The sequence below is a fragment of the Pygocentrus nattereri genome, chromosome 12 (assembly GCF_015220715.1).
Source record: "Pygocentrus nattereri isolate fPygNat1 chromosome 12, fPygNat1.pri, whole genome shotgun sequence".
Taxonomy (NCBI): Eukaryota; Metazoa; Chordata; class Actinopteri; order Characiformes; family Serrasalmidae; genus Pygocentrus; species Pygocentrus nattereri.
In genome coordinates this window covers 23,806,825-23,833,894 of record NC_051222.1, presented here as the reverse complement: position 1 = coordinate 23,833,894, position 27,070 = coordinate 23,806,825, and the positions used below count along the sequence as shown (strand labels likewise).

The 27,070-nt window shown below is 38.2% G+C and overlaps 1 protein-coding gene across 1 annotated transcript in view; it reads right to left on the bottom strand.

Annotated features, from left to right (window-relative positions):
- Nucleotides 1–9,606: 9,606 nt before the first annotated feature.
- anos1a (anosmin 1a) overlaps nucleotides 9,607–27,070 on the bottom strand; it is a 36,856-nt gene continuing 19,392 nt past the window's right edge. The window contains exons 4-14 of the mRNA XM_017698989.2: nucleotides 25,457–25,679; nucleotides 25,170–25,354; nucleotides 23,323–23,452; nucleotides 22,638–22,846; nucleotides 20,261–20,402; nucleotides 19,211–19,321; nucleotides 16,901–16,989; nucleotides 15,681–15,852; nucleotides 13,984–14,201; nucleotides 12,424–12,568; nucleotides 9,607–11,136 (exon numbers count right to left, since the gene is read on the bottom strand). Of these exons, the coding sequence (XP_017554478.1) occupies nucleotides 11,087–11,136; nucleotides 12,424–12,568; nucleotides 13,984–14,201; nucleotides 15,681–15,852; nucleotides 16,901–16,989; nucleotides 19,211–19,321; nucleotides 20,261–20,402; nucleotides 22,638–22,846; nucleotides 23,323–23,452; nucleotides 25,170–25,354; nucleotides 25,457–25,679 (1,674 nt within the window). The 3' untranslated portion in view covers nucleotides 9,607–11,086. The remainder of the gene's footprint in view (nucleotides 11,137–12,423; nucleotides 12,569–13,983; nucleotides 14,202–15,680; nucleotides 15,853–16,900; nucleotides 16,990–19,210; nucleotides 19,322–20,260; nucleotides 20,403–22,637; nucleotides 22,847–23,322; nucleotides 23,453–25,169; nucleotides 25,355–25,456; nucleotides 25,680–27,070) is intronic.

Genomic DNA, 27,070 nt, shown 5'->3' with positions numbered 1-27,070 from the left:
TGGCGCAAAAATGAACTGAAGTCTATACACAGATTGCAGGGCACATAACCTACAATAGAAGCACTGTTGACTTTACAATGTTCTGAATCACCACAAAAGCCAAGAACAGTTCAAGCAAACTGATTACCTTGAATTACTTGAGTTGCTCTTATTCATTTATTGTGCATCTGGAACTAATTAGTGAACACACAAAGGACGTAAAAGTGCTTCAAACAGCTAATTTCCTCAAAACCATTTAAGTGAACTCAATTATGCGCTTGTTGATGCCACTGGCTAAAAGGAATAATCAAATTTGTACAGTTTCCCCCTTAGCCCAAATGTCCTCAATCAGACAAGACGGGTTTGGTGTCTGAAGTTTGTTCTTTAGTGTTGTACTGAAGCTACGAAGCTAATGTAGCACAAGTAATGTGCCAATTAGCACTGGGCACACTTAGGGTTGCCAGGTGTGCGGTTTTAGCTCCGTTGTCTGGTTAGTGCTGCCTCAGTCTAAATGCGTTCCATTTGTTGAAGTAGATAAAATGCCATTCTAGCTCCCTGTGTCCCCCCTCTCTTTTCGTACCTCCCACATGGGTGGGGTTTTCAATTATGGAGCAGGTGTGTTCTGAGCTGGGGCTCAGATCACAATTACTGTACTGATTAGGGCAACACATTAACACACCACCAAGGCCATTACTATTTCAAGCATACCTTTTAGGACAGTAGTGTGCTGGACTGATACAGCCTGCTTGCTCGCACAAGCAAAGTTAGGCTATGTTAAAACGGTTAGAAGGATAAAAAGATAAGTGATCCTGTTCTCTGTATTATATCTATATTCAAAAAGCTATGAAATATGTATCTTCATATGGTTTGTGCATCGGTTAGCCTACAGAAGACACAGTGAACAAACAGTAGATTCTTTTCTCATGGTTTTATTTGTGCAGCATATATGTTTAGATAGTGATACCTGGGGCTGTCCAGTTTTATCTAAAGAACCTTTGGGCCTGCAGGTCTTCCAGCTGATTTAACGAATAGATTCAGTTGTGCTCCTGCTTGTTTAGAATAAAAACCTACAGCCACACTAGCCTTTTGTGGATAAAATTGGACACCTCTGGTGTATCCTATATTGATCATTATAGAACATTAGAAGACAAATAGAAAAACAAACTAAACCAAAGAGGGTTTGGGTCCAAAACGCAACATATGATTAAGCTGGTGGTGATCAGGATAACAGCTTTCATTGCTGCTGAGCAGTATACCAGCATCTAAAAGAACATATGGTCAACTCAAAAATGGTAACTTTACAGCAGAAGGAAAACATGTACTTAATTTTTTACTGGAAGTCAATGTAAAATGATTTGTTCCAGTTTCTGTTGATCCATATATCATGACGTTTAGGTACAATGTAAACAGCAGCTGGTGATTTTGAACTGGAACTACAAAACAACAAAAATGTAGATATATTGTTTTGCTGTTGACAAGCTATGCTGGTCTATGCAGATTTTTCCAGCAGGCCTCTGAAGAAGACGCCCCAACTTGGTCCAGTTTTAACCTTCAAAGACTTGCCTCAAATGTTGAGTCTTTACAAAACCTCACAAGGTATGCTGTATTGCTAAAAGCAGTAGCAGAAGCCACCTGAAAGTCTGAATTTCACCCATACAGTCATACAGTGACAGAAACCTAGACTTTAGCATGCCTATTCGAGATTACTTAAAGACTCAACACGATTTGCAATACAAATGTGATGGTCTAGGCCTGGAGTTAGCATGATGCTAACCGGTGATCCTAAGCTTCCATTTCTTCTCAGCTACATCAGCCTTGTAGCTCCAATGCAAAACTAAAGAAGCAACCTTTGGAGATCAAGCACATCTTGGCCTTTCTCACACTTAGGCTTAGGGTAAAAGTGCAAGGTCCCTGAGGACATGCTGAAGTCTTGTGAAATACAGTCACACGTTGCCACTTTTATTAGAGCTATTAAACGGTGTCTAAATAATGTGGATTTCGAGTAAAGAGTTGCATTTTTGTTGAAAACTGTCTCAACCTCTCGAATTTCCAAATGCTTTGTATTTGTAAGCCTGTACGTCCAAATGGCTTATGCCATGGAAACCAATCAAAAATATGTTCCCACACATTTACATATGGCAATTCCAGACCATTCCAAACGATGTCAGCACCTCTTTTTCTCAATTATGGTGATCTAAGCTGCACAAAAGCTGAAGAAATGGCCCTGTATGCCAGCTTTTGAATGCTTAGATGAAAAACAATCTATTAAAAATGCATGCATTGTATGTCATTTACTTTTTTTTCTGGCCCAAATTACACTCAAGAATACATCAGTAAGCATCCTTAATCATGCAGCATGTGTTAGGCTTTCAAACAGCTGTAGCAACTCTACTGAGAGAGAAATTCACACATGCATATTGTCCCTTAATGTTCAACGCAGATGTTAGACTTCTAATGCAATAACTATTGAGTAATCAAAGGAATCCTTCTCCAGCGAAAGTATTATAAACCATTTCCACCCCACAGCTCTGTCTCTCTGAGCTCAGTGCACTGTCAATGCATTTTGATTCATTCGAACATGGATTTCCCACGGGTGGCTTATAAAACAGAACAATCTTGCTTTGAAGTCCTCATTGCAAAGCTGGTTCGAATGAAAACTTTGAAACCACACCAGGTCGTCACGTCTTAATACAAACAGAATCACAATGTTTAAAGAGCCCTTGCATTTTTGTCAGAACGAGGAAATTGTTGGCATCGGCACATTCAACACCAAGAAAAACTGAGGGTCTCAAAGGGTAGTTAGAGTACTGGCCAAGGACTCAGTCATTTCTAGGGTGAGCCATTGTCAGAATGGTTCCACTGGACCGGAAATTTTGTTATCTGAAAATTCCCCCAAACCAGTGAGCTCTGTCTGAGCAAAGTTTTCATTTAAAAAGCAAGATAATTAGGTGTCATTATCACTGTTTGCTTCTAACTTAAATATTCATAGCAGCCTAATAGCTACTAAGCTATCCAGTTGCATTTTTGTCTCTGTTCATATTTCTAAATGTTAACCCGTGCCATTACCCACTAGCTACAGCTGGTTAACAGAACATCCTATAATATTGGTTCCCAACCAGGCCCCCACAGCCTCCGAGACAGACCCCTTTTTTCTTTATTCCTAATGTGCTGTGAATGGAGTTATAGCAAAAATATGGAGTGTTAAGAGGGCCCTGAGGACTGGGTTGGGAATCACTGGTCTATAGCATGCTATATTTTACAACTGTTGCACTTTATTTTTTTTATCAACTTCAAAATTAATAAAATACATGACATTAGTGTGTGCTGACCTGCTCAGATCCTCCTTGAATTTCCAGCAAAAGACATTAATTTTAAACCTTTACTGAAAAAGTCACTGTAAAAGTAAGTACACTGTACACTGTAGAATACTGTAAAATAAAGTAAAAATATGTGGCTTGGATTTTGAACCCCTAATAGATGGAGAAGGAAAAAACCTACTTTACTTTCGATGTAAGTCAATGGATCCAGAATTTTTCTAAGTCATTTTTGGTCACTTCTTTTGGCCCATTCATCATGAAATTTACACGCAATGCAAAGAGTAACAGATATTTTCAAATTATGTCAAAAACTGAAAAACAACAAAAATGGTTTTGTTCCATATATATATATATATATATATATATATATACATACGTGTAATGCTCTGCTGCTGTAGGTCACACCCTGTAAAGAATTTTATACATATATATGTATATATATACATGTGTGTGTGTGTATATATATATACATATATATGTATAAAATTCTTTACAGGGTGTGACCTACAGCAGCACAGCATTACACATATATAAAGTAAAAATGTTTGAAGCCGCATAGCTAACAGGCTTCATCCACCAGAATTTCTATTCACTTTGAACTGCTTCACTATGTAAAGAACTAATGAAGAAACTGAGACACGGCCTGTTTTTGGTCATGTTGTCATGTTAGCTAGCTAGCTAGGCTGTGATAAATGTGCGATAAACAGGGGATTTAAGTTGCAATGATGTCAGCCGGAGGACAATCATTTTTTAAAATGCCTCTCGTGGGATTGGCCTGTCGTGGAGCACCTTGTCAGAGAGGCTCATGGGAAGCTGGAGGGGAGGAAATATCGTTTCCTTTTCAGGGCAAAAGAGTGTGAACTATTTTGATGTATATTTCATCTGCTCCCACTTTTTCGCCCCTCAGCACATCCATTCTCACTCTCTCTCCCTTTCTGTCAATCTCTCTCCCTTTCTCTCTCGCTCACATTTCCCCCAGCACTTTCTCTCTGGAGCATCATAAACGTGTTCCAACCAGTCAAGCCTCCCTCTCTCCCCTTCTCTCTCTTTCCTCTCTCTGGGTGCTCATAAATCCAGCCACATGGTTCAACACTTCACCGCGAATAGAGGAGTGGCGCTCACTCCCAACTGCACCATTCCTTTCTCTAATGCATTCTCAGCTCACTCCACACAGAGAGGTGCCTCTATTTAAAATCATTCACCATTTTCTACCAATTAATCATATCCACACCTAGGCCTACCTACAGATCATGTGTTGTAAAGTTTGCTCTTGGATTGAAAGGCCCTTGCATGGGTCCCATGTACCAGTACAGCAATCTGTGTAATGAGGTTAAAATGTTCATGATGTTCAATATTATCATTTATAGACTTAAGGCTCAGGTTGTAACTGGATATAAACACACCAAATCAGATGATGAAATAGTTGCCCAATTTGCTGTGTAAGGATGTTCGCTGCCAAAGAAAAGAACAATACATTGACATTGGGGCTGTGAGAGATAATGTGTTAATGCACTGAAGTTTTAAGGCCACTAATTTTTTAATGCTGTTAGCACTTTTTCCCAAATTGACTCTAGAACCGTCTGTACTAGCCCATGCTGGAGCTCAGTTGCTTGTGCACTTTGTTACTATGAAAGAATCAAAGGTTACAGAACCATGACTATTAGAGCTAGACCTTCAATTTGGGATATAAATGTCAGAAGTTGGTTAAAACCCAACACTATGATAATGCTAAATTCTGCTGGCTTCCCTATGGGATTCTAGTAACTTGCTAGTGTTAAGTAAACAGTGATTTACTCGAACATTTTAGGCCATTTTAGATTAAACACAGATATTCGAAGCTTCTAAAAGGCATTCTATGCTCTACTTGAAGCTCATAGCAGACATAGCATATATTTTACTTTGTAGCACTTTTACAGTGACTGAGTAGAGAGATCTGCTGCTGCTGTTTTTCAATTCTAACAACCTATTAGTTGCTACCATTTTAAGCCAGACTATTTAGCAACAACACAGTAAAATCAACAATGTACAAGCCTATGGAAGACACTGACAGTGACAGTTAAAAGACATAGTATTTGGATAGCCAGCCCTGCCAAATGTTGCTCTTTAGTTCAGTGTTTCTTTAGATTCTTTGTTTTTTTTCTTGTATATGTCTGTCAGCAGCCATATTATTCAAATATCTTGTGACCGTGAGCTGTTTTTTTAGTGGCTCATCAGTTTTTAAGACAAAAAAAGTATAAATTATAAATCAGTAGTCATAAATTAGTGTACGTTCATTTAGAAACGTTACCACATTCCGTTTTAGCCTGCAAAATCACACAGGCCTTGTGAGAAGCCCTGAATCCCAAACACATCTTTACCTAATCTGTATGAAGTGAAAGTTTCATTGCATCAAATCTGTGCGCTGAAAAGTTTTCACTTAGCACATTGCACTTGACCTTTTAAGACACTTCCTTGGAGATTCAAGTCAGATCACTTTCATTTAACTGTAAAACATTGCTTAAAGTAGAGCCTCTGATGATAAATAAATCACAGTATCAGTCCACACAGAACACATGCGCACACACACACACACACCCATTCTCCCCTGATACTACATATGGAAGCCATACAGTCCACTCAAGCCATGTGTAATATCCATCATAAGACATTGCCTTGCTCTGTATGGGAAAGGTATTACACTGCATCTGTATTGTTAGGGGTTAGTGTACAGTATATCAGCGCATCCGGCAAAGTATAAAGTTTGTTTACTGTCTGCTGCCTCAGTTCATAGAGCGGACCCATGGGGAGAAAACAATAACACTACAGTGATTCGTTGGATGTATAGTCATGCATACACACACATATCAGCACAAATCCTACTCATACTGGTAACTTAATGAGAAAATACATACAATAGAGCACCTGCTAATGCATATTTTTATCTCCTACTGCTCTTTCTTACAGTAAGAAACAAAGTGTGGGTGAGACCACCCTTCATTTATTTCACTTATAGTCCATCATATACAGTAAGGTATTTTTTGGCACCAGGAAAAAAGCTGAAAGTATGTATTTAACATAAAATTTACACAGATGCCTCAACAGCTAAATCCAAGTTTTTTTTAATGTTATTGTTCTTTTAAGCCCATTTTTTTGTTATTTGACCTTTTTAAAAACACCTAAATCATATACAGTCACAGGCACCCCTGGTCAAATCACATGTTGCTGATTCCTCCACAGAGAACACACTTCTGCACTTTTTGATACACAACTACTTTGACAGAAAGAGGTAAAACTTCAAATATTGTCAGTCCAAAAGTTACTGCACATTTTCTATGTTGGTCTTTCTCCCAAATTTGTTAAACTTAACAAATAAATTGAAATTATGCTCTAAAATGTGCAGAACAAATGACTTGTTCAATTGTGTTCTCTGTAGAGGATTAGTTAACTTATTTTCACGTAAAAAATCAACAAAACATGTCGTTTGACTATTCAAACCTATATTCCTGCAAACAAAAAGACATGGATTCTAATGAAAGTCACTCCTCAGGCCTGCCTGACTACTCTAGGCTTGTCTACTGAATGCCTCATGTGTTCATGCAACTACACACATACACAGACGCTCACATCCCATGAGCTTTGCCACTACTTTGTTTGCACACACATCGAATGGCTCTGCAAATAGAAACCGGGAAAAACAGAAGAAGACCTGCTCCAACAGAGCAAGGCTCCCTTGGTGTCTGTGTACTCTTCACTAACCCAAGTGAGATCATTATGTAGAGAACAGATAGCGCTGTGTTTTAGTGATGATGCCATTTCTGCTTGGCTAAGAAGAATAGCTTGCCTTTGGGAGAAAGAATGTAATACCTCTGTGCGTTGATTCAGAACACTGAAATAGTGTATTATGCATTCCAGATGTGTGGAAATTTTATAGATAGACATTTAAGGAATACCCTATTGTTTTTTTAACCTACTCTATTTTTTTCAAGCTAATTCTGATTGTGTCCCTGTAAAAGAAATGCTCTTAATGGAGGCCAGTGGGATTTCATAATGGAATAGAGCACCTGAAAACGTGAAAAATGTTCTCCACAGTGTCTCCAGACCCTATCACGTCTGTCATGTGTGATTAGGTGAAGCCTGCTCTCATCTGTGAAAAGCACAGGGCACCAGTGGTGAATCTGCCAATTCTGGTGTTCTACAGCAAATGCTTTGGCCCTCAGGCCACCCTCATGAAGACTGTTACTGAATGTTTGGTCAGACACATTCACACCAGCTCATCCTGTTCTTCCTTACACAAAGGAGCAAATACTGCTGAGGGGTTACGGACCTTCTATGGCCTTGTCCTGCTCTCCTAGAGTAACTGCCTGTCTCCTGGAATCGCCTCCATACTCTTAAGACTGTCTCTGGGAGACACAGCAAACCTGCTGGCAATGACACGTATTGATGTGCCATCCTGCAAGAGTTGGACTACCTGTGCAACCTCTGTAGGGTCCAGGTACCACACCATGGTACTAGTAGTGACACTGACCCAAGCCAACTGCAAAACTAGTAAAAAATCAGTCACAAAAGATGAGATGGACAAAATGTCAATGGCCTCCACCTATTAAACCACTCCAGTTTTGGGGATTGTCTCATTGTTGCACTTCTAGTGCACCTGTTGTTAATTTTGTTAACACCAAAGAAGCTGAAACTTATTAACAACACCCCCCGCTACTTAACTGACCAGATCAATATCACAGAAATTGAATGGAGTAAATGCTAATACTCTGATGAAAAAGTGTTCCTGTAATTTTTATATATAAATATATATATATACAGTATCTCACAAAAGTGAGTACACCCCTCACATTTCTGCAAATATTTTATTATACGTTTTAATGGGACAACATTATAGAAATAAAAGTTAGATCAGTGTAGTCAGTGTACAGCTTGTATAGCAGTATAGACTTACTGTCCTCTGAAAATGAAGATAAAAATAAATATGTTCACTATGAGGTGTACTTGCTTGTGTTGCCAGATATTTAGACATTAATGGCTGTGTGTTATTTTCAGTGGACAGTAAATCTATACTGCTATACGAGCTGTAAATAAAGCTCTATATAAACTACTTTAAGTTAAAAAAAGTTTTATTTCTGCAGTGTTGTCCCATGAGAAGATATAAAATATTTGTAGAAATGCAAGGGGTGTACTCACTTTTATGATATATATATATATATATATATATATATATATATATATATATATATATATATATATATATATATATATTTGTGAATATATTTGTCCTTGATAACAGACTATATGTTACATAAATGACAGATAGCAATTATGCTGAAAAACAATAGAATATTCCTTTAAATGTTGCCCAAATCAAGTATCTTCCCAGGGACATTTTAAACATATTTTTGTGTTGTAGTCAGAGCACATGGAAATTACCAAGTCATTTTTGCTAATTGACCACCTGCCACATCTGTGATTAGACTAAAGAATGATTGGATATTCCTCTAAATGTCCTTAATCAAGCCTTAATCAAGCACCGGCCAACAGACTTCCATTATGGAAACAGTCATCACTGGTAACTGACCTATATGCTACAGATGTTGCGAACAGAGATTAGGTTGTAAAGTAATTTAGTATTCCTTTAAATATTGCCTTATGTCGTGATCAGACAGCAGAACTATTACACCCATAATGCCATTATATTCTACTGAAGGACATGGATTGTCACTGAATAAACATTTAGCTGCAATACAATATGTTTGCTGAAGATACCCTTGAGAGCACCACCTCTGGAGGCTCATTTTGCCAAGAAACATGTTTTTCTCAGTCCACTTCGCTTCTCTGCTTTGAAAAACTTGTCATAGGTGGATTTCTCATAGTTCAGATGTGGATTTTTTGTGCACACTCCACTGTCTGAATACATCCCTAGTAAAAAACACCTGCCAATTGACTTCCATTCTAAGGGCATTTTAAATGAACCTTTTCTGTTCTTTTAAACAGAAAAGGTCTGGGGACTTTATTGTTCTTGACAAATGACCATTTTCAACAGCTGGGACAGATATAGATTAACTTGTAGAATGATCAAGTATGCATTTAAACTTGGCCTCAGTCCAATACCTGCCCATTGACAGCCATTATAAGGGTGTTTTGAGTGAACATTTTTCCTGTTACTTACTTTGTGATAGTTGACTATGTGCTAGGACATGAAAATGACTGTCCTTGATAACTGACCATGGCAGACAGAGAAGCCAAGGAATGGTTTATTCTATTAAATCCACTTATTTCATACCATTGTTTGATCCACTTTAAATAAAAACACAATTAAAATAAGAAATAGGGTGTGAGGATTTTAATAATAAAAAATATGTACATTACATTTTTTTAATCCATGGGACTTTACAAATCTATTTTACACAAAATCTCCATATGAAGGTGTTTATGAGGGATTCTGGGAATGATAATATACAGTTCACTCATACACACACACACACACACACACACACACACACACACACACACACATACAAGCATTACACAGTTGTAGTGTATACACAAATAAATAAGGACATATAGTATATACAGGAATTACAAGACAGCATTGCAACAAATAATTGTACAGCATAAGAAGTACATAAACAATGTCCGCTTTACACTTTAAATGAGATATCATTTAGACTTGATCGTCAATATACCGAATATGATTCATGGTTTGCAGTTTATTGTTTGTTGCTGGGGGAGGAGATGATCGCTGTAAGGAGACACAGAGTAAAAGGTGCATGCCCATAGATCATGGCGGGGAAATACACATGCAGAACGGCTGACAAACATTTCACGAGTCCACGTCATTTAGGGGGCCAAGCAAATACATGCGACACAGAATTTTTCCTCAGTTTTCTTTCATTTTTTAACACATGATATAGTGGAGTATAGATTAACAGTCAGTTTCCTTTGAGGGTTAAGTGTCATTTAAACAAAGGAAATATTGAGGCATACAGTACTGTGCAAAAGTCAGAGACCATTTCATCTAATTTCCAGTCAAAATGGCAATTCAGTTATGCATTATTCACAAGTTATATATTTGTCAGTGTCAGGAAAAAAAGCGATTAAACAAAAAATATCAGAAGCTTCAACAACTGATCATAGTACAAAATCATTCAGAATTTATTGTGTCCAATTTTGCCTTTGTAGTCAAGAGACTTGCTTTCAGTTCATCATAGAAATCTGCACAAATATTTTTCCAGTCGTTAAAGTTCAGTCTTTGAACTTTGAACAGTCTCAGTTCAGATTTGGAAATTTCAGACCTGTGGCATTGTCTTCTCATAGTGGAAGGATAGCGCTCTCCCTCTCTCTCTGTCTCTCTCTCTCATAAGTGAGTATATAACTCCAGTTTTGGAGACTCTTGTATCCCCCCCTAATTTTCCGCTGACTTTCTTCTTCCTCCTTGGAATTATCTCCTGAAAAATGAACAACTTGTACTTTTTGACTGGAAAGTAAATGAATGATGAGTTGATGTTTGAACAGCACTGTAGTTTTTTTTCCAACAACAAAGTAACTCACTCAGGTCATTTTTTTTCTTTTTTATCATCATTATTTTACACTTTTCCTGTTTCTGTTTTCCTGCTTGCCTGATGGATATCCTTTGTTGTGAATGTCTTTCCAAATCTTCTCAACACTTCCAGAGCCAGATTTTTGAAGGATTCTGACCTGTTTGAGAGCTTCTGCTATGAGCTTCTCTCCTGAATGTTCTTTGGTTCTTTCGGTTCTTCGGGTTCCTGAGGAGCTAGGGTTAGGGTTCTAGATGATTCACTTCAGTTTCAGTGCTCTTCTGCGACTGACCTCAAGTGGTGCTTCTTCACCTTAGGTCCTACACATAACAAAGCATTGAAAGCATTAGCCCACATGTTAACCATCGATTTTTCTAAATGTCTGCCTAATTAAAGTAAGATGTGAACAAAATCATTAAGAGTACTTTGATGTGAAATGCTTCTATTCTAATAAGTCATAATTGTCTACAGTGGTGGTAAGGAACCAGACAGCTGAAGTGTTTAAGGTCTCTGAACTTTACCTCACAAAAAATTATTGTATGAAAGATTGTTAGTCTGCTTGCCGAAGCTTGAGACATTGTTTTAAGAGAATTTTGGGATAAGATACAGACTGAAGACACATCTCTTTACACAGCACTTAAACGAGCATTGAATTAAGTATTGATTGTAATATATTGTGCTGCACTTATATATTGTATTTTATTGTATTGCACTGTGTATCGTAGTTTGTTGTATTGTATTGTATTGTATTGTATTGAAGTGTAATGTATTGCACAGAGTTCTGTGTCCAACTCTGTTCCTTGTCTCTGGGTATCAACAGTGACTTTTTGTTCCTAGCAGTACTTAAGCTCAGTCTTTTTCTCTAACCTATTGGTAACTAGCAAAGATACTTTCTCTAAATAGACAAAGCACTTCTTGTAAGTCGCTCTGGATAAGATTGTCTGCTAAATACTGTTTATGTAAATTATAGTGGAGAGGTAGACGGAGGGTTCACTGATCATTTTGGATAGTAAATATCAATAGTTGAGTTCTAGACATCAGGACCCCTGGTTCCCATCTCCACACTGTAAATAATTCCAAGTCAGTATGTTTCTCTATAATGAACCATTTTACATCAAACAACTCTGAATTACTTCGTTTAATTCAATGACTTGATGAATGAAGTATGCACATATTTGAATAAAAAATGATAGGACACACACATACACACACACACACACACACACACACACACACACAGGCACGCTGTGACCTTATAATTGGCTTTCACAAATCCACAACCATGACTTCTATCAACATTTAAAAGCCTCTATGTCACAGGCACTTGGCATTGCATTTTCCTTGGATGGTTGGATGGCTTCTGAAGGCCATACAACAAAAAAAAAAAAAGAAAAAGATTTTCTATTCCAAGCATTGGGTGCTGAAGACCTTGAATAAATCCCAGACTAACCATTATATACACATATTTAGAATGACACATCATTGGCAGCATCTTATTATGGTGTATTTATTATTTTTTATGCAACCACAAAGTAGAGATGAATAGAAATCAATGTTACATAAACTAAGCTAAAATAAAAAGTGCTCATTAAGTTTTGTGTGCTTACTGTACTGCAGGACTGGCCTGGCATGACCTGGAGTCTGGAAGGTTCTAGAAATGGTTGGACCTTGTCCTCCAGTGGTCATCACCCCCACTTCCAGCCTGTAAAGAGACGCCATTTGCAAGCCAGTGACCACAAGAATATTTCGCTCCTGAGGGGGGGAGAGAGAGAGAGCGAGAGAGAGAGAGAGACAGACAGACATATTGGATATTTGACAATTTGACATTGGAAAAAAAAATGATATAAAATACAGTAACTTTTGCACGTGACGTTTTATAAACAAGCATCAAAGAAATACACTGGATCAATCTGGCTAAATAAAAGGTGCCCCATGCAATGGCCTGAAATGTGGAAAAGCTATTTTGTGGATCAAGATTAAAGAGCTATTTTGTTTGGATCTGACTACTAAGACTGACTATTGTACACAGTTTAAGGCTCTAGTTTCTACATTTAAAAATTTGACTGACATAGATTGTCTATAATTCTTAGATAACTTAGCCTCACAGCTCCAGTGCAAAACTATACAAGCAAACTTCAGACACCAAACATGTCTTGACTGACTGACCACATTTGGTGTAAAAGGATATTGTGTAAAGACTTATGAAGACTTCATGAATACAGCTGTGTTGCAAAGACACTATGTCAGACCTTGCAAAGAACTGAGGACCAGTCTTCCTCAAACTGGACAAGACAAGACTAAGTAGACATATGGTGTAGTTTGAGGTTCTTGTACAATGCAAAACTTCCAAGTTTACCACAAGGAAGAGGCACTCAAATGGTGACAAAGTTGTTAAAACATCCTCTACAAGAAACTTAAGTATGCCATTTGTTTTCACAAAGTTTAGTGCACAATTTTTTTTTGTTGATCCAAAAATATTGGAAAATAATGAAATATAAAATGTTTGCTCCCCCAATATGTTCAATTTTTGTTTCCCACAATATGTTAAATAAGAAAATGAACAATAATTGTGCATTAAAGTTTGCAGAACTGTGTTCTCTGTAGTGGACACTAAGTTAACTTCCTTTCACCTAGAGAAATCAACAAAAGGTAATTTAACCACAGGTGTCTAACAATTGCACACAACTGTATCAGCACTGATAAAATCGGATAATGTGTAAACATATGCAGGGAGTGATGGTCCATCCAAGCAGATATACATATTTATAAAGTTGTCAGGCGCTGATGACCAAACACAGCCAAACAACTAGTATTTACAATTAGCTCACATGACAATTTTCTAACCTTTCAAGGCACGTCTGCATACACTACTAGACAAAACTCAGTTTGTTTTTTGCATTATAATATAGGGAGTGTCAAAAAGAAATGTGCCAAAGTGTTCATGTAAATAATGCATAACCACTTATGGACCCCTAAAGAACCTTTTAGTGGGTAGCTCTTTGAGAAACACTTTTGTAAACGAGTGCAAACAGAAAACCTTTTAAAGAATCTTAACATGATAGCATTCAATACAAATGAATATTTTTCCAACAGTTGTATATCCCTGCAAATAACCTTTATTTTTATAATACTGGAAAGGTAGAGAATGATGGTGGTCAAGCACTCACTGGAGGCAGGATTTGGGACTGAGAGATGAGGCTGTTTGCCAGGTTGTTTTTGCGGCTCTCGGCAGTGACCTCTGCCCAGGTGACCTGGTAGCCTGTGACCTGCTGAGGTGATCGAGGCATAGCCACCGCCCAGGAGAACAAGCCAGTCACGTTGCCCTTGTGTACAGAGAAGGCTGCAGTAAGGTTCTCTGCCCTGGCCAGGACTTTTGGTGCAGCAGCTGCAGAAAGAAATTTTCACAGGATAATTAAAGGGATTAGAAGGGTTGATAAGCTCCATTTGACTCATTCAGCTGTAATTTTTCTCACTTGTAGCTCAGTGAAGCATCCACATTCTTACTCAGTCCACCACCACCCCATCAATTTATTTGGAGCCAATTAACATGCACTAGCTAGGTCTCGAACACAATGATACCAAGCCATGAATGTGAAGATTTCATGAAGACAATTTTATGTTATGAAGACACTTTGTGTCAAGTCTTGCAAAGAACTGGGGTGAATGAGGACCAGTCATCCTCCAGTACCTATTATTCAAGATTACACACACACATGTATGTTGTATTTTGGGATCCCCATTAAACTTGTGAATTTCTGTATGTACCTCAAGTAAATTCCACTCAAATGGTGACCGAGTTGTAAACACAAGTGGCAAACTTTGGAATGCTACATTGAGTTTGACTAATTTAACTAATACATTCTATCGGTCTATTATTTAATTAACCCTTGGAAGTGTGATTTTATAGTAATATTTCTCACTTGTAGTCACTGAAACAACCAGATTTTTATCCAATCCAAACCCCCACCGTTTTAGATGTTGATGGCATACTATGCAATTAACAGTTCATTTCAATGGGCCAGCGCAATTTATAACTGAAAAATTCAAACTTTGATGGGTCATGTGCAATCATTTTTGTTTACATTTTGTTGAGTGTAAATTTGCATAGCATTTAATTATTTTATCTCATTTTATTTTCTTTTTCTTTTTCTTTGCACCGAGAGTGGGGAGTTTGTACCTCAATTTCATTGTGCAAGTGTATGAGTACAATGTGCAATCACAATAAAGTTAATTCATTCATTCATGTTGCCAGTTCCTAAGCACTAGCTGCGCATCCCCATCACATGTTGTTACCAAGCTAGGAAAGAGAAGACTAGCACATGCGTCCTCCAAGACACATGAATCTAGCAGCAGCATCTTTTGAATCACTGCTACTGCAAGGTCATTGGACAGTTCAGCATGCTTGGAGAAGAACTCAAACTACCAACTTTGTTACAATAGCTACATAATGCCCATGTCATCACATTAAGTGATGGAAGAGGGAGGACAATTATGTCCACCCACAGAGAGTGAGGCCAATTTTGGACTCTTGGACTCTCAATCTTGGATGGCTGTAGCATCACTGTCGACCGAACTCACACATCTCCTGACGACAGGATCAACATTTAGATGGTTGCACCACTTGAGAGTGAAACTAATGATAGGAATAACTTTCGGCTTCTAAGGGATAATAAGACGCTGAGATGCACCTCTGTGATTTAAAACTCTGGAGCATCTGCAGGTATGGTCTACGGCTTCTTAATCAGAGAACAGATGCCCTGAGCAAAATCGAGAGATAAACCTCTAATCCTTGCTGTTTGTGAGAATAAGCTTGTACAGCACTTGTGTAAACTTATCTATTAGTCTATTGGTATAGAAGACTAACCTGGTTCTCCAGGGCAGAGGATAGGTTTGGGGCTTTTTCCCTGGATTGAAGCACATGATGGGGTGTAGAAGGTGGTGCTCTCTGCCTGCACCCGGCCTTTGGACCCTGCTGGCTGGATAATGACTTTATACTTGCAGGAGAACTGTAGACCAGGCAGGCTTGCGTAATTCTCCTACGGAGCACAATATAATCAAATTATGAGCACCCCAGCACACTTAAGATAATGAGAAGAAAAACTAAAAGATAAAAATCATGAAAAGTCAAAAAGTTTTTTTTTTTTTTTTGCCTTGGCCCTTTGGCCCATTTGAACTGTGGCCAATTCTAGACTTATATTAAAATGATTCATGGGCTTTATCTTTGGATGCCTCCATACAACATTTTTTTTCAATCTTTTCTGTCCATTTGCAGTGGAGCAAGGGCAGTGGAATGTATTTCCAGGTACACATCTAAGATCATTTACCAAGTAATGCAACTGTCACAGCTTCTTAATAAGTGCAGACATGCTAGCACATGATCAAGACTACACTGACTTGAGTAAATTGTATAATTTAATATTAAGTATCTGTTGATACCAAGTCTGATTTAATATCTGTTTAATATCCTACAATAAATCTCCACAGTGCACAAATAAAGTACATTAAAGTTGGTAAAATCAATTGAGTTTTGGTAAGATATGCTGCCAATTATATTAAAATGCAACAGTAAAGTCACTTTATTTTAGTATGTACCTAGTGTCACATACTGTGTAGTTAGGAGGTCTCAGCCCCCAAAGAGGATATGCAAAACCAGAAATACAGTACCTCCACAGCTGAATGCAATAAGGCATTGACTTGGCTTGATATAGTCAAGACTGACCTATTAAAATAAGCCATGATGAGCTCTGACACCAATTGAGCCTTCAGTAGAATTAGAGCTCAGTATTTTAATCAATATTTGACTGTTTTCTAGTAATCGTGATAAAGTTTTAAATTGAGCTCGTGTCTGATGTCTTACCACAAGAGTAGCTGTCTTCCAAGTTAAACTACTTGCCATCAACATTCCTTATTTGTGTTTCTCAAAGGAACTCCTCAAAGAACTTGAGATTTCCCATTTGGTCTTTTATCCACTCACAGTGATCAATTGTTACTTCCTAGGGTAATCTGTCTTATAGTTGAATTTGTACCAGGATATGAGCCTTGTACCTGTAAATTTCTAGCAGGTAAGATAAAGTGAGAGGCTACCTGAGTGATGAGCTTCTCCTGGATTCTGCTTCCATTATGCGAGCAGAACTCGGGGAACCAGTGCACACGGTAACGGCTCACATTTGGGTCTGGAAAAGAAAACGGGTAGTAGCTTTAGCCTTGAAAACCAGCTAAATTAGACACATCTGGCCCAAATCCAGAACAAATGTACAAGACTGAAGGTACCAAACAGAAAAAGAAATCATCAGAATGTTGCTCAGTAATGGGCAAACACATAATGGTATAGACCTAAATGCTTGTTCTACACCAGTACTATAGCCAGAATTTCATTTTATGGGGAGGCTGTTTACAGATTGAGGAGACCAGCTAGGAAGTATGCAAAAGTTTGGCCAAATGATATATTCTGTTGATTTTTGAAGTGAACAGAAATAGACAGAACCTCTGTAAAACTATTTTGAAAATATATAATTTTCAGAATTTTCACTCACTCTTCCTTACAGATTACATCTAGTTCTCTGATTCCTTGGGTCATCTTGCATGCACAGCATTTTTAAGATTTTTTTCCACAGATTTTCAATGATGTTTAAGTAAGGGTACTCTGAGGGCCATTTCAAAAGCTTCAGCTTCTTGAAGTAGCTTGTGGTGGATTTTGAGGAATGTCTTAAGTGGTAGAAGCCAGCCTCTTTTTAGCTTCAGTTTCTTCACTGACTCTTGGCCTGTTTGCTTCTAGAATTTGCTGATATTCATTCTTCCATCTATTCAATTAATGTTTCTGTATGTTGTTTGCAGCTCATGTTTGGTCAAGCAACACCGTACAATAGAGGGGTGCATCAACACTGCTGAGTCAGCTAAACCTTCCTGCAAGTTCTTTGCCGTCATATGGGGGTTTTACTATGCCTTTTGGGCCAGCATACTAGCAGTTCTGTCTGAGAATTTTCTTGGCCTTCCAGATATTGCCTTGACCTCCAGAGTTTCCCTTAACTTTCACTTCTTAATGACATTTCAGACAGTATAAAAAGTTGCAAGCTCAAGGGGCTTTGACAATTTTTTTATATCCATCCCCTTTGAAACCATAAATTAGACAATGCTATAGTGAGAATGGCAACAAGCAACTAGTCTACATCAGTGTAGCCAGAGAGAACAAAGGGAAGTAAGCTTGCCTAGTTCTGTTCTATAAAAGATACAGGAAAGCAGCACAAAAGCAAGCCAGCTTCTTTTAAACTGATCTAAGATAAAAGTTAACAGATCAAAATTAAATTAAAGTCAACTTGAATGGGAAGTCATAACACATTATTTTCATGCCATGACATAGTGAAAGATGATATCAGGGATGGTCTCTGAGTCTTTTTCTCCATGATAGGCAGGGGAGGTAAGAGGGGGAGGTGATATAATCCTACTATTGGTTAATATTTTGCGCCCTGCCTGCTGTTGCACAATGACATAATCAAAAGAGGTAAGTAAAAGTTTTGTATTTTTAATAAAACAATGTGATGAACCGTGACCAGGGATATGAACTAACAAGGTAAAGTGGCATTGTTGATTTCAGGCTCACTTTAAGATGTACAGAAACCACCAAAATATTTTATATCCTAATCTCATTCATAGCTTTGAATTATCTCTTTCATTATATGTATAGCCCTTTGCCATGCAATGTTTGTATGAAAAGAACTATATGAAAGAAGATCTGACTTGATTTGTTTCGTTTGGACTATTTAATTTAGTTTCTTTTTCAGTTTAGCTGTAGTCAAATGTCTGAATCTCATGTCCTTTGTCTGCTGAATGATGGCACCCAAACCCAGGCAATCTCCATAATGTACTGCAGTGATAAGCGTGAGTAGTGTTCTCAAATCTCTTCCACATCCATTAGAAGGATTATGAATGCATTTGAACTGTGGCCAATTCTGGACTTATATTAAAATGATTCATGGGCTTTATCTTTGGATGCCTCCATACAAAATTGAGGCTCTTTTCTGTCCATTTGCAGTGGATCCAAAGTATATTCATCTTCAAGGGCAGTGGAATGTATTTCCAGGTACACATCTAAGATCATTTACCAAGTAATGCAACTGTCACAGCTTCTTAATAAGTGCAGACATGCTAGCACATGATCAAGACTACACTGACTTGAGTAAAGTTTTTCCGGCCAAGTGGCAGCAAGCCATTGTTCTTCTTTTAATTACCCATAATCCTGATCCTTAACTTTATGATTAGCTCTTTGTTTATGCAAAGACAGATCTGTGCTTTGAGGTGGGGTCCTTTTTACTGCAGTTCAAAACACCGCAGGGTTTTCCCCATAGCCCCTGATTTGATGAAAGACAAGATCCATCCGTTCCTTCCATTCCTTCCTACCTCGTTTCTTCCAGTAAACGCGAACCTGGAGCTGTCCGTCTTGGTAGAATGGTGTGCCGACATCCAGAATGTCTGACTGAGATTTCCGAGGCACAGAACTCACCGTGGGCTCTGAAATGAAGCCAATCATGAAAACACTGGCATGAAACCGAATACAAACCAAAGGGACCAAATATGCAAGGCACTCTGAAAGTAATGCTTAAACCAAGATTAGGAGAATTAAAGGCAGAGTAGAAAAATGTGGAGAATTTATAGCACTCCTTTTGTTCACAACACCCATAAGAAGTGTAAACTTTATGGAAGAACCATGCATTAGTAAATAAATCCCTTTACAAGGGGAAAATGCATTAATCCCTTAAACGGGAGGCTTATTATGGGATTGTTAAACTTGAATGGCCCACATCCTATTTCCCTGAGGTCCACTTCTGAAGTTTAAGTGGTTTAATGCACCAAAAAAAAAAGAAAAAAAAAAACACGTCCATCATTTTCCAACCTCTACTTGTCACTTAATTAAACAGGTTGTTTTGGTTACTGAGCCTTTAAGGTTAATACATATAAATGACCTCACTCCTTATAACTTCAGTGTAAATGGGTGGGGCTGAACTGCTCTAGACTAAATAGAAAGATATCTGTGACAACAACAATTACTGTAATTTTTTTGCAGCCTGATTTCAATATATAGATGTATAGACTGGGATGTGAATGGTCTGTTTTAAAACAAGAATGTTTAATAAAATGTCTACATCAAGCTAGAAAGCAAGGATAATTGGTTTTCCATGATCCTGCCCATTTAATACTTATTCAATTATTCAGTAACTATGATAAAGCACTTGATAACGGTTAATCTAAAATCTGGGTTTGGTAGCTTTGCTTACAGGATTAAAATGATAATTTCCTCAGCCAATAACCTTACTTACAATGAATGAAAGCCAAGGTTGCCATCACAATTACATTATGCTATTTGGCAACAAAGCTTTCACTCATGGTAAGCTACATTAGCACTGTATGGGTGACGTATCCCTTTAAGAAGTAAGTGAATAAGGTGCATACGCGTCTCTGTCCGTTGTGTTGCGAAGCGCAGGATGGCCTTGGAGCTTTTCAGAGGGAGCTGGCCCCAGTAAGATATGGCCTGCAGCTCAAGAGTGTAGCTTTTATTCTCCCTCAAACCATCCAGTTCTGCTGAATTAGAGTCCTACACACAAAAAAGCTGCATGTAAGAATGCTGCCACAGCACTGAAGGATCAGATAGCTAAAGTGGCCCCTTTATCCAAGAGCCACTGATAAATGTACAGTGAGTATATCATATTCACCAAGTGTAAAGGGGCATTCTGGCCTAAAGCTAGAGCTTATAATTTTATTGGCTGTGTTACGCCGTATACTCTAGCACACCATTATATGCCTCAACCTTGCTGCTTTGACAAAATTAACAATTTTATACCATTATCATGTCTTCATTCATCAGCTTTCTCTCACTACAATACCCAGCATGCTTCATGCAACATAATAAACCCGTCATGTCAACCAATTCTAACAGCTAGCTAACAATTTGCTAAGACATGCAAGTAAGCTAGCATTAGTGTAACTCGAATACCATCGAATAAAATCATAAAAGAATAGTGATTCTATGTTCATTCAGCACAAAATGAGACACTTTTTTATCCTTTCAGCCTAAGAGAAGGACCAAAACTAAGGAAAAGAATCAAGATAGCCATCTAGCTTGCTAACTTAGCTTTTAGCGTGTTTCCTAATCACCTAACCTCCTAATCTGAGGAGTCAATTCCATTCCTACAGTCTAATGATGACATTTACTACAGTTATGAGGTTGCAATAAGCTATTTGGTTTCCCAGCAGCAACATAAGCTATTTGCTTTCCTTCTGCATTCACCAGCTAACGCTACCAAAAATCTAACCCAAAGCAGTTGTGGGGCAGGAGAATCCCAGCTCTTACACCACAAAATCTCACTTAAGAGACTCCTGCTGCTCTGCTGTAAGAGCCTCAAATAGATACGTATGATTATCTCAGATTTGTTGTTTGCTATATTTCAGTTTGGCCAGAGTGCCGCTTCAGGAAGGTTAATATGTTCATATTTACAGTCATATTTTCACTATATGCCAACATTTTGGAAGCAATACAAGCAACCACAGACATTCATACTTTAAGAGACAACAATACATTTATTAACACAGAATAAATAGGCTTGTTAAAATGTCTGCAGCAAGTGTCCAGCTAACTGATTCATAAAAGAGCAGTCTACCGTTTTTCAACCTGACACAACTTTAGCATACAATCATTTACCATACAATGACTTCTACATATTTCCCTCTACATATGATCCACTAGCAGGTCCTGGACGTTTAAAGGGTTAAACAAGTTAAACAAGGAGTTTGTAAATAATTAAAAATGCTCGATGTAAAGGGTTAGAAACTTTAAAAATCACGTTAATTAGTTCATTTAGACTGTAGTTTATAAGAAAACAATGTAAACGCAGAGAATATTTATTTAGTGATTTTTTTTTACTACATTTATTTAATCACCTAACAAATTAAACAAAACAATAGCTTTCATGTATGGAAATACAGCTTATGATGTAATTCAATTTCTTGTATTTGGCATTCTGGTATGGCTTGGATAAACAAATGATTTCCATTATTTTCCTTTTGTAATAAGAGCTTCAAATACAGCACTCGAGGTTTTATATTAAAGCAAGGTTTTGATGTGTCCCAATTCAACCAGCGGTTATTTAAAAAAATGTGGGTTTACGAGAAAATGTCCACAACTCCCCCTCCAGCCTTTTGAAAAATGTAGCATGTAGATAAACCCAAACAGTGCTGCTGCCACCCCTGAAATTGCTCGGGGGAAAGAAAAAAAAATAAACTCCTTGAAAATGATCTCACTTGAAGAAAAACAATTTCGTTGTTATTAAGAGATTTCCTTTTCTCTAAGGGAACGAGAGACGATATGCTGTTTTTGGCCATTTGTCGGACGACGCAGAGAAATGCTGTTTTTTGCCAGCAGCAGTGATGCAATGCAATACCACCCTGCTTCACTGTCTGAGAGCTCCGATTGAAGGCTTTGTGTGATCAAAGGCGCTCTCGCGAGTTGTTTATCTTGCGCCGTTTGTGCTGGGATACTTAATTTGTTGCGGCTTGCCGAATGAAAAAGAAAAACGGAGCTGCGGAGTTTCTGCCTTTAAGGGGAGTTTGAGGAATTAGAGCAGCCTGTTGGTGGTGGTGGGAGAGAGAGAGAGAGAAAGAGAAAGAGAGAGAGAAAGAGAGAGAGAAAGAAAGAAAGAAAGAAAGAAAGAAAGAAAGAAAGAAAGAAAGAAAGAAAGAAAGAAAGAAAGAAAGAAAGAAAGAAAGAAAGAAAGAAAGAAAGAAAGAAAGAAAGAAAGAAAGAAAGAAAGAAAGAAAGCTGAATAATATTTACCCCATTGATGGTCTTCCTCTTCTTGAGTTTTGGAGGCATGGCCAGGTCTCCACCACTGACCGTCCAGCTCCAGGACAGTTTGTAATGATGTACTGGGATGTCCAGGTCTCCTGGAGCTTCCCAGTTTACATGAACAGACACTGACCGGTCTGGACCAAAGGACATGTGACTGACCCGCATGTCAGAGGGAGCTGGAGGGGGGGATGGATCTGAATGGGAGAAATATTGAATATTGAATATTGATTGTTCTATACATTACAATGTAATTTAACACTGATACACTCTTTGGTCTCTCTGTCAAGTTTTTGACGTCTTTCTTGGAAAGCACCATCAGTGGTATAAACCAGGCATTGATGTGCATCTGACCTCCAAATCAAAAATCATATTCAACCTGAATACATTTGTATTGTGTATGTGTGTAGATGTGTCATACTCCTATTAAATACATAATTATTAATTATATGTAAAAGAAGTATACAGAAATGTGCAAAAACAACAAAATAACATGACAATTCACACAACTTCATCAAATTCAAATCAAAATACATCTTTTGAGAAATAATCACATACAAGAATATGATGAATAGAAAACTACACCATGCTTTTCTTGTCATCAGCAATGACAACATGGAGTGATTCAAATCAGTCATGTCATAAATGTTTTCTAGCTCAGTGTCTCTCTGACCTTTGGATGATCTGAAGTGTCTGCTGGGCGTGGTGTATCCTCTGGTGCCGTGCACGTTGACCGCAGCCACCCTGAACTGATACCAGCGTCCAGGTCGAATATCAGACAGCCAAACACGCTCCTCAGACGTCTACAACAGCCAATCAGAGACAGATGATTCAGTATAACACCCATAATATATACACTTTCATTCAAAAGTTAAGTGCTGCTATTTTAAGCAAAATAAAAAATAGGAGCTTATACAATGTAGACTGAAATACTTTAAACCTGACACCAAATGGCATTTTTAGATTTTTTTTTTATTTTTGTACTTTAAAAAGTTGTATGATACTAAAGATGAGTATTGTCATTTGAATGAAAAACAAGAAATATGACAAACTATACAGTCATATGAAAAAGTTGCACATGCATTGTTAGTTTTCTAAGTGAAAATAAGTTAATACATCCTGCACAGAGAACTAGATTAAATATGACATTTTCCTGCTAATTTTAGCAGACTTTTTCTTTTGGTCTCAGTCTTCAAACAACTGATTAGTTGTATGAGGTGCTTCTGCATTGTTGGAATGAAAATCTACAGCCTTTGTGGATGACACTGGGGACCCGTTTCAGACGACCCCCGCTGTTTCCATGACTCAGTAAAATTATCATCTAGCTTTTATCTTGTGATGCCGTTAAAAAAGGTAAGGTTCTTTTATACAAACACAGAACCCTGGCATGGCTGGTTTGACCGTCGAATGGATAAATGACCTAGGGATGTGCACAGTACTCAAGTATTCAGTTTACTGTTCAAGGTGCCAGTTAATGAATGGCTTGTTGATAGGCAGGCAGAATGGCTAGCTTACTAGCTAACTCGAATGAAGAGAGGGCATGAAAAAAGTGTAGATGTATTAAAGCTGTGGGGGCATGATAAACCACATAAACCTTGTCATTGGTCAGGGCAGTGCTTACATAAGAACTACCCAAGATTAGGACCACCCAGCTTTCATAAGGGGAGAACTTTGGCATGTATTGGACAATAGACTGTTATCCATAGGGAATGCTTTGTCATTGTGTCCTTGTATATTGCATGTAAGATTAACCTAATTTGAAAGAAAATAGGGTTTTAGTATGTATGTTGGGAACCACAGTAGGATGATTTGTAATTATTTATAAACTAATTTTTTGTTAGGTGACCTGCTGAGATTTGAACACCATTTTGAAATATAGCATTCTGGATATTAAATTAATAATACAGCTTTCACAATCATATTATCTGCAACTTTGTTTTTCATTCTCCCACATCTAAAATGTCTTTGTTTATAGCATCTTGCTAACTATTTGGAACCTGTGTGATAGCACAGGACTACATTTACATTTACGGCATTTGGCTGACACTCTTATCCAGAGCGACTTACAATTTGATTTTTTTTTTTTTTTTACACAGGTAGGCGGAGGTGGTGTTAGGAGTCTTGCCCAAGGACTCTTATTGGAATAGTGTAGGGTCTTTGCCAAGGTGGGGATTGAACCCCAGTCTACAGCGTAGAAGGCAGAGGTGTTAACCACTACACTAACCAACCACTAACAGGACTAGTATATTGGCAGAGGTGATAACCACTACTGTACACTAACCAACCACCAACAGGACTAGTATTTTGCACTCATTTTATGTACCTGCCACTACATTGATTTATATCATGAAAAACATTTATGCCAAACTTCTGAACAGTGATTCCAAATGTTTGAAGGGCAGAGCAGGATGAGAATGGACAAGTGACTGACCGAGAGCAAGTGTGGATGGATGAATTTAAACACATTTAAACATAAGCACCATGCTTCTCTCCCCTTTTCTCTCAACCATGCGCACGTACCTGTGCCACCACTTGCCACTCAGTAGCTCCATCCTCACTGGGATGAATGCCGTAGTTCCACCTTCTCTGCAGCACGTTCAGGACAGGCTCGGCCGACACGTTGAACTTAGAGGACCAGCGCACCTCCAGGACACCTGAGGGCAGCTCCTCAAACACCAGCTCCTTCCTGGGCTTCAGAGGAGCTCCTGGAGAGCAAAATGCATAATGTTGTGGGAATGCACTGGGTTTCACTGAGCTGTGATGTGTTATGTTACATGTACTCCGCATTGTGCTGCACTGTGTCGCACCTCTGTACAGGTTCCTAGGTGGCTGGCAGGTGTGTCCACAGCCATTGGGGCAGCACTTTTTGTGAGCGGAGCATTCTCCATCCTCCTCACATCCCTCCACGCAGGCGGCAGCGAAGCCAGTGGCCCGCTCTGGAGCTGGACATTCACCCTGCTTCACCACCATGACTGAACGCAGGAATTCACAGCTCGTCACACACTCACCATGACGCTTTGGGAACGCGTGCTGTGGAAAGAAATAGCAAGTAGCACAATGATTTATAAAAGGTTTTAACCTGTGGTGCTGATAGGAACCAGACATCAGAGGAGTTTAATGCCTCTTGAAGCCTCATCACAGGAAAGTGTATATGTGTTTGGATCACTAGGTTTTTCAGTTTGATTTTTTCATTACCAACATTACATATAAAAACTCAGAAGACAATAGAAAATTCAAAGGTTACTTTGGCTAATAAATAAAATGGCTATATTCTAACTGAAGACAAGGCGATCCATAGTACCCATCGACAGCAGTGCAAATAAATCAGGGTTTCTTTACAGTGCACCTCAGATCAAACCATTCTGATTGATTTTGCTCACATCTCAGTTACTTATTAGATTATAGAAATATATCAAATTCCCCTTTAAGACTGACAATGAACAGTAAATCTAAAGTTAACATACAATGCTGGTATTGGCTGCAGTCATACAGCTACACAATATATGAATGGTTTATTAGTAACCAGTCATGGCAATGTTGTGGCTGGGGTTAAACAGCATTATGGAAATGCCAATGTTGGCATTTGTTATAATACATTGTTTATACAAAATAATAAAGTGCCAAAAAGGGTTCTTTAGAGTGATGCTACAGAAGAACCGGATTTGGTTCTCAATCTTTCAATGGAAGGTTCTTTAAAGAATCATTGTTATACATATTTTTAGTCAAAAAAGCTAATAGTTGCTACAAATTAATGAAAGTGAATAGCCACTAAGTAGCCTCATGCTAATTGCTGACTACTAACGTCTACTTTTTGTTAGCCATATTATCATGCTTTATTGAATTTTTCATTAAGCATAGAAAAGATGTTTGCTACCAAGAGCAATGTACACCACTTGACCAAAAGTATGTGGACATGCCATGCTAGACATCCCATTCCAAAGCCATGGGCGTGAGCATTTATATGAAGTTGTTCCCTCTCTTTATGGCTATAACAGCCTCCACTCTTCTGTAGAATGCTTTCCATAAGATTTTGGAGCATGTTTGTGGAAATCTGGGCCCATTTAGTCAAAAGATTATTTGTAAGGTCATACACTGAATTTGGACAAGAAGGCCTGGGTCACAATCAACATTCCCATTCCATCTCAGAGGTTTTACATGGAGATTGAGCTCAGAACTCTGTTCAGGCCATTTGAGTTTTTCAACATTAAACCCATCAAACCACGTCTTGGCCCTCCCTTTATACAAAGGGGCACAGTCTTGCTGGAAAAAAGAAGACCATCCACAAACTGTTGCCACAAATTTGGCTGCATATAATTGTCTTAAATGTGTTTGTATGTTGCATCATTAACTTTACACTTTACTGGAACAAAGGGGCTAAGCCAAACTGAGGAACAGCCGAGACCATTATTCCTTCTCCACCA